General features: G+C 34.2%; 1 protein-coding gene across 1 annotated transcript in view; it reads right to left on the bottom strand.

Annotated features, from left to right (window-relative positions):
• Positions 1-5,975, bottom strand: part of LOC106462028 — an 84,218-nt gene extending 78,243 nt beyond the window's left edge. The window contains exon 1 of the mRNA XM_013921900.2: positions 5,563-5,975. Within this exon, the coding sequence (XP_013777354.2) occupies positions 5,563-5,706 (144 nt within the window). The 5' untranslated portion in view covers positions 5,707-5,975. The remainder of the gene's footprint in view (positions 1-5,562) is intronic.
• Between the last annotated feature and the right edge of the window lie 2,899 nt (positions 5,976-8,874).

Here is an 8,874-nt window from a genome sequence, read left to right as displayed (position 1 = left end):
AGTAGCACAGCGGAATGTCTGTGGGCTTACAACGCTAGAAACCGGGTTTCGATACTCGTGGTGGGCAGACCACAGATAGCTCTTTGTGTAGCTTTGTGCCTAACTCCAAACAAACAGAAAACATGTAAACCAAAATTACAAAACTATTATATAATAAAACAAACAGACAGTAGAAATTTAGTTTTTAACCCTGATGAGTATAACGGCATCTATTTTGTTTATCACAAAGCCACAATTTAGCGATATTATTACAACACCTGGACATTATACAGATGAAATAACTTTTACATCTTGCCGATGGGTAAGTTGGTATCTAAATAGAACGTTTAGACTGGTTTGACTTTCTGTTCGCATTCCAAAGAGTTAGTTACGATAATTGTAGGGATATTACCATTTTATGCATTATACCTTTATTTAATATTGACATTGAAATTTATGCAACTTTCAAGGATAATTTTTTTCATCTGTAAAAATCGATTGGCAGGAACTTTGTCCCCCCGGTAGGACAACGGTATTTTTACGCACTTATAACGCTAAAATACAGAGTTCAATTCCTCACGGTGAATACAGCAGATAGCCTAATGTAACTTTGCTTTAAAACCAACAAACAGAATGTCTATCGCGAGATATTCGTAATGGCAAAGGTATTAATAACCATTTAATAGCGAAAAATACTTCAAGACCATATTACGTTACATTATATATATATATATATATATATATATAGCATGTGTGTGTGTGTTTATAGCGTTGAAACATTTGGTCGAAGTATTTCACTGCCTCGTTTATACACAAAGAACTCTCCCGGTGACAGGTTAACCGTTAGATACACAATAATAAAACAATAAAAACACACATGCTTTGCTATTTCATTACTCTGAAACTTGAAACTGGTAATACAAGTGATACAAAATTCCAAACTCCCATAGCAGTGTTGTAGAGCGGCGGGAGGGACATATAAATGCAGTGAAAGAGTTAAAAACATATTGTTTTTGTCAGATATATTGCCCGTTAATTTTCCGGTCAGATCTGGAGATTAGACTGTTCCTTTCTACTATTGTTTATCATTTTAATAAGCTCTTTACCACTACACTCTTTATAAGCATGGTTAAACATGGTTATAAAAAAAAATATAATAAATATTGATGTTAAAATCATAAATAATATTCAACGTTAAATTGGTACACAATTAAAAACATTTCATTTAGGCCTATCTATGGCCTTCAAAAAGCTGTCGACTCTACATGTTTCGACGTTACAACTCCTGAGGATGACGTTGTAATGTCGAAACATGTAGAGTCGTCAACGTTTTGATCCATTGTTTGCAACTAGGGTGTAGGCACACGGATTTGGACTAATAAACTCAACTACAAGAAGTTTGCTGGTTTCGTCGAGTATTTTTCTGACTGTTTGTTTTTGTTAAATTTCGTTCAAAACTATTCAAAGTTTATCTGCGCTAGCCGTCCCTAATACCAGAGAGAAGGCAGCTAATCAACACTACTAACTGCCAATTTTCGGGCTACATTTTACCAACGAGTAGTAGAATTGAATGTTACATTATAATGTTCTCATGGCTGAAAAAGCGATCACGTTCAGTGGCGGGTTTCGATCCCGTGACCCAGAGATTGGAAATTGAGCGCCCTAACCAGGTAAAATTTCTATGTCCAAAGACTTTTGAAAGAAAGCCTTAGAAAATAAGCTATTAAATTGCCAAGGTTGAAAATGCCCAGTTTTTTGGGTTTCTTTTAGAAAAAAACACATATCGAATTAATAATCTATACATTTTCTTTTATAAAAGGTTTCTCTATCAAAATCTACTGAAATATTTTCGTTTTTTAATGTTTGTTGTTTTCTTAACATCGGAAATTTCCTGCTTCAAGATCCATACAGATTACACCACGGTTGGAATTTCTTCAGTTATCTGCACTTTTCTACGCTATTATTCCCTGATAGTAATGATATGGAGTGAACTTTTCAAACGCTATTATTCCCTGGTAGTAACGATATGGAGTGAACTTTTCAAACGCTATCATTTCTTGGTAGTAACGCTATGGATGTGAACTTTTCAAATGCTATTATTCCCTGGTAGTAACGATATAGAGTGAACTTTTCAAACGCTATCATTCCCTGGTAGTAACGCTATGGATGTGAACTTTTCACATGCTATCATTCCCTGGTTGTAACGCCATGGAGTGAACTTTTCAAACGCTATTATTCCCTGGTAGTAACGCCATGGATGTGAACTTTTCATACGCTATCATTCCCTGGTATTAACGCCATGGAGTGAACTTTTCAAACGCTTTTGTTCCCTGGTGGTAACATCATGTATGTGAACTTTCAGCTTATCGCAGTTAAAAACTGGTTGTATCACAATGCTTCATGGATACTGATTTCATGAGAAAAATACTTTTTGGAAACTGAAATAATACCAGCAAAACTAATAAACCGGCAACTAAATTAATTTTATGAATTAAATGAATCTTTTATTGAACATTTGGAACATGTTACATTCAGTAATGCTAATTACACTGACCAACAAGTCAATTTCATCAAATATAATTATAGGAGAGCAAGATAGCTCTTGGGACGCTATTTCCAATTCTGTTTTTGGTTTTCCTCCAGCACGTCAAGTATTTGTGATGAGACCGATCAAATATGAAAGGTTATTGCCTTAATTATAACTTAAGTTGTTGTACATTTTTTTTTTTCATAAGTGTGTACTGTATAAATTTCACCAAGTGTATGGTGTGTATAATGTTTGTGTAAATTATACTGAAAAATGAATAAAGTTGTAAAGTTAACTAGCCTAATGTGTGATTATTACATAAATTGTGCTGAAATTAATACCAGTCCTATTTCGATATCTGGATGTGCTAGAAGAAAACTGAAAACAGATGTGGAATCAGCGTGGAAACCTGGTCTAGAAAAGTGTGTTTACATCTTTGATGTTAGAAAACAGTTCGATTTTTGTCGACCAATGTTATGTTTGAGTTGCTTTACAGGTAATATTCTGTCTGTTCATAAATTAATACGGAGGTCTGTTCATAATTTGAGTCAGAAACAAACAACAAACTTTCTTTTAAAACCAGGACAAGTTGATAAGGAACCACCTACCTCACGTTATTGCGTAAAACTTACATTCTGGAGATAATATGAAGCATAAAACTATTTCAATACTTCGAAAAGTTTCAGGTTTGAAACAAAATATCACCAACTTACCCAAGTCGTTTCAGTAAATGTCACAATGCTTATAAATGGAGGCTGTTTTTTTTTTACCCTATTGACGGCAATAACTTCAGAAGCAGAGAGTTGAACTCATTCATTTTCTTTGATCTTTGTGTTTGGTAAACGTTCCAAATCCAGTAAGAAAAGAATAGCCCTAACTATAATAGACAAACACGTTTAGAGAAGTTTATGAAAGCTGCATTTTTAAAACACTATTAGCGTATTTTTCCCTTTGAAAAACATTGTCATTCAACATAGATTCCCAGTAGCAACGAATGGATGTATTTGTTATAATACGGAGAATATCATAGAGATAAATACTTAATTTCTATAAAACATAAGAGATTTTTGTAGTTAACCTTCTTTCTTTGACATCATTTTCATATTTAATTCTACCTATAAGTCATTTACGTAACTGAGAACTTGTTCTCATGTTTTTATCTTTCCTTGATATTTGATTCTTCTATCATGGCAACTCAACTTATTTATATTACATTGGAACATTATACTCCACGTGCATGAAGACCTATAATCGAACAAGCTAACATCAAGCCGTAATGTTTTGACATTACGTTCATGCCAATCATATCCAATTCTTTGATAAACATGTCCGAGAGTGCAGGTGTTTCATGTTGGTCTGTAATACACTAAATCATTGGTGCATGAAATGACTGAAAACTTCTGAGTAAATAGGTGAAATGAAATATAAAGTATTTTGAATAATTACAGTTTATAGAAAAGATCAGTAGTATAACTAATATAAGCCTAAAATGTTGTTAAATACCATAAAAAATGATAAGTGTGTTGGCTAAAACTGACGTAAACTGTTGTGATTAGAAATTAGAATTTCTAATTGAAATATTAAAAGGAGGAATTTTTGGAATTATTGAAAAGAAATTTTTTAGCACATCTACACAGCTGAACAAGGATATTTCATTCATGTGCTGTAAAAGTGAATTTATATTCGATTTAGCTCCTAATTCACCATATCACAGTAGGACTCAGTGATGATTCTTAAGTGGATTAAGAGCCAAACTGAATACAAGTTCCGTTTGACAGCACACGAATAAAATGATACAGTTTGTGTGTGTAATGGCAAGTTGCTTTAATTTATTGTGTTAATCACTTATTGTTTCAGCGAAAACAGAATTAGGTTTTTTTTTTCACTCAAGCGTTTTTCGGTGGATAAATATATTTTCTCACATACCACCTTTCCAAAGCACTCCAATCAATCATGGATATTATACTGTGCGTAAATACTCTGGTATTTTCTAGCTTCTTGAGATTGGTGAATTCATGTCAATATACAGTTGATGTCAGTTCTCTATAACTTTACAGAAAGTATTCAGGAATGTAATGTAAGGGGAAGCGCAACGACAAAAAAAGCTAAAACTACTGGATGATATGATTATTCGTATCTTCTTTTCTCCTGCTTTTCGTAAACCTTTTAATTCTGGCTGTACGAACTCATTTGATCATGCTAATTAAATGTAAACATGGACAGACAAGTGAAACCCAGCCTGGTTAAAAACATAAAATGGTTTGGATTTCACTTTTTCAAATTATTCTTTCGCAAAAAGTAAGACCGAGCTTGAATAATGATTAGCGTTCCCGGATTGTGAATCCTAGAATTTATGGTTCGCATCCCGCAGCCGCAAAACTGTATTCGGTGCTTCTGGGTCATGGGTGCGCTATAAGAGTGACGGTCGAATCCCAATATTCGATCAGACTATTATAGGTGCTGTTGAGTAGCTATTTTTCTTGTAATCTATCAATTCAAAATTACGGATACCTATGTGGAGGTAGCGTTTGTGTAGTTTTGTGTGAAAATTTAAAACAAACCAAGAAGCGAAAAGTTAGACTTAATCAAAATCAGTTTATACACTCAGTGTAGATGCATCTACATAATATTTATATATATATATATATGCAGAAGTCTTGAAAGAGTCCCCCTAAGGTGAGTCAACGGTACATTTACAGATCTACAATGCTAAAATCTGAGGTTCGATTTCCAGTGGCAGACAGAGCGTAGTTAGCTTTGCGCTAATAAAACAAGAAACCATAACAACATCGTGAGAGAAGTGTAACATGTAGGCTTGTCTAACCCATAAGCTTGTTTTCAACACCACCATCTTATTTGTAAATCAAATTATAACATTTAGTTATTATAATAATTTAGATTAATGAAACTGAATTTATGCTGTAAACCAACAGCGATATGTATAACTATTTAGACAACGTTGTTTGGATCTGCTGAAAATAACCAGCAACAACAGTAAAAATAAAACAAAAGAAGAACAGTAAAATCAACAAACGAACACAAACAGGTATTCTTACCCTTGTCTTCACCACCTGACTTCGAGTTCTACGGATTGGTTGTACACGCGGCAAGCGACCTCGAACCTCCCAAGCTTCAATCCTCTCTTCAAGCGACCTGGGTGAAGGGCTATGACCGCGAGAGCTAGTTGTTGTATTGCCCATCTTCTTTCTGTTCGCTGTTTTTATATTCCTCCATACACATGCTTTTTGTGAGAGCTACTGAGGGATTTTTTTTTCTTTAAATATTTTAAAATGTCTTAGTTAAGCTTGATATAAAGTACTTTTCTTCTCTGAATTCCGAATAAATTTGAGGATGATTATGTTAGATTAACCTGATACCCGATCTTTTCGCACAAAATGTCATATTTCTACACACTTTTAAAGTCTTTCTAGTAACTCTGATCACCGCTAAGATTATACGATTATTATGACTGGTCGATAACGTTCAAACTGCAGTCTGTTCCTGTCTTGCACGCCCATATGAACTGAATTGTCTTGCAAAGTGATCAGGTAACTTATCTTCAGAAAAAAAAGGGTTATGCAATTGTCAAAGACTTTGACAATACAAGTACATGTACAACTAACCTAGAATATAGTTCATGGTCTTTGCGAAAAACTGGAGCCGTTATTACGGCCATTTATGCAAATAATAGCAGTACAATACACATAATAAATCGTATTATTCCGTCAAAGCATTGGCAGCCACTGCATAACTTTCAAAGGAACTCCCATATATATTTGATGGACTGACACAATAAATACCTATGTCTAATCTGAACCGGAAACAGGGCTGCGATGTTCAAACAGGCTGAAGCAAAGCGTATTGGTTAAACTGTTGTGTTCTTTCATCAACTAATAGTAGATACGAGCTTGCAAGGACCTGCTTGAGTCACAGTACGCTTGGAATGTGTTCACACGTCTAGCGTGCCTCGTAACGTTTTAACTACGTAGCAATGCACGTGTCAGGTATGAATTTGCCGCGAGCCTAGTCACGTATAAGAAGTCAAACTGGTTTAAACGCCACAGATACAGATGACCTATCTTAAAAGACACTGGGTGCATTGGATGGAGTGAGAGCAAACCTGTATGAATTTGTCAGGTTTCTAAACAAAAGTTTCGACCATGGCCTAAATACACCACTTATCACATTCCTTGCTTTTTTGTTTGTTTTACAAACCTAAGTTTACTCAACCTTCCCGAATATCATATATAATGTAATAAACCGTGAGATCAGCAAGTTTGTAATAACTTATTTTGACCATGAGATATATGATCACTTATCTCATATATACATAAATCAAAATAAGATTGGCGACTTACTGTCCAATGTAATACAACTCTTGGTGGCTCATATTTACGTATATATGACCCTTAAGCTACCGATGTTATTCTGTTAATAACTCACAGTTTTTGACAAATACAAACTTGACAAGAGTTTGTTGAAAATTGGAACTTAAATTCCTTTGGACGAATCAACTAGAAATTGGGCTAAAAGTTTCAGGAACATGCATAAAAGTTTACCATGATTTTATGATAATGTTTTTTTTACGAGTGTGGCATTTACAAAACACTATTCTTTATACTTGCTAAAGGTTATACAGAAATAGGGCCTATGGTCTGTACTTGAAGCTCTCAGTTTTCATCAAAGAAAAATGGGAGTTTCTTCTTGGCTCTTTATATTTAATATACATTGAATCTCGTGCACAAAAATGTATTCTACAAATAGAATAGGCTTACTTTAGTATAATGACTCTTATCAACCGATTGTTTTTAGAAGAATCTCCAGTCTCCGATCTGAATAAAAAGAATAAATATAAATTTAGTTTTTCCTTTGCGATTATTTTTAAATCTCATGATGTTCAAAATTCATTATCTTTCATTGTGAGGCCAGAAACTCTTAATAAAGTTTTATGAGCCATGTATAATGCAGATTTCTGTTTTATGACTTTTTCCACGAGTATGCTATTATTATTATCTTTATTTTATCCAGTTTATTTTATAATATTGATTGCCAATACCCAAATGAAAATAATAATTTAATTTCATGTTTAAATTTAAAAGAGTATCCAGAACACACACATCCATAATTTCAGCTTGACGGCTTATTAGTTTAACTTAGGTTTAACTAAACGTACATAATAAAATACAGCAGTAGAATCGACAGTAACATCAGAAATTTTAATAATAAAGATTCGTTTTGGATTGTGCTATTTGCAAGAATTACACTTTTTTACACAACTGTTAGGATAAAGATTTAGAATTTAAATTATAGTTGATGTTTGTTTGTTTTGAATTTCGCGCAAAGCTACACGAGGGCTATCTGCGCTAGCCGTCCCTAATTTAGCAGTGTAAGACTAGAGGGAAGGCAGCTGGTAATCACCACCCACCGCCAACTCTTGGGCTACTCTTTTACCAACGAATAGTGGGATTGACCGTCACATTATAACGCCCCCACGGCTGAAAGGGCGAGCATGTTTGGTGGGATGGGGATGCAAACCCGCGACCCGCAGATTGCGAGTCGAGCGTCCTAACCACCTGGCCATGCCGGGCTCATATAGTTGATGTTATAAAATTTAATGAAAGTAGTAGCTCGAATAAGGTTGTTTTTGTTATTATCTCAAGTTTTAGAAGTAGATCGGATCTTGATGTTACAAGAAATTTCAAGAACTTTTTATAAGAAGGATACAGTTCATGAATGAGTAGTAAATATATTTTGTTGAACCCTACTTTTAGATTCCCGAAGTGGAAACTGTCAAGATACGTTTTGATGACCTATATAGATGTTATCAAAATCGAAGAAGTTGATCATAATTTGAATGAAACTTTTCGTTCATGACAGAGAAATGTAGATGGACTGATAGCCTTTTGTGCAGCTTTATGTGAAATTCTGGTTCAAAGTAACAATCGAGTTCCACTAGAAGTCTTAAGTAGGTTGTAATAGGTTCTATATTACTTCACGTTGTGTGATTGTGAATTTGTTAGCAAGATCAAGATTCGGGGATGCTCAATGGTGGATGTTCTTCAGTGTTGTAAGTTTATTAAGCCTATAAACGTAAATTGACAACAAAGTGGTACGAATTCACAAATTACTAATTCACAATTTAATGACTTTATCAAGACTACTAAAAGACGTTTTACTAACAAATTATGTTTCCGTTTTTTTCTCAAAATTCATCAATAATCTTAAAGAAAAAAGTAATAACAAAAATTTTTTTGTTCTGACACATGACGGAAATACTAAGGGATTAGCTATTACTGTGCCGTGACACATGACGGAAATACTAAGGGATTAGCTATTACTGTGCCGTGACACATGCCGGAAATACTAAG

Source organism: Limulus polyphemus, unplaced genomic scaffold (assembly GCF_000517525.1).
Source record: "Limulus polyphemus unplaced genomic scaffold, Limulus_polyphemus-2.1.2 Scaffold1077, whole genome shotgun sequence".
Taxonomy (NCBI): Eukaryota; Metazoa; Arthropoda; class Merostomata; order Xiphosura; family Limulidae; genus Limulus; species Limulus polyphemus.
This window is presented reverse-complemented; position numbering and strand designations above follow the sequence as displayed.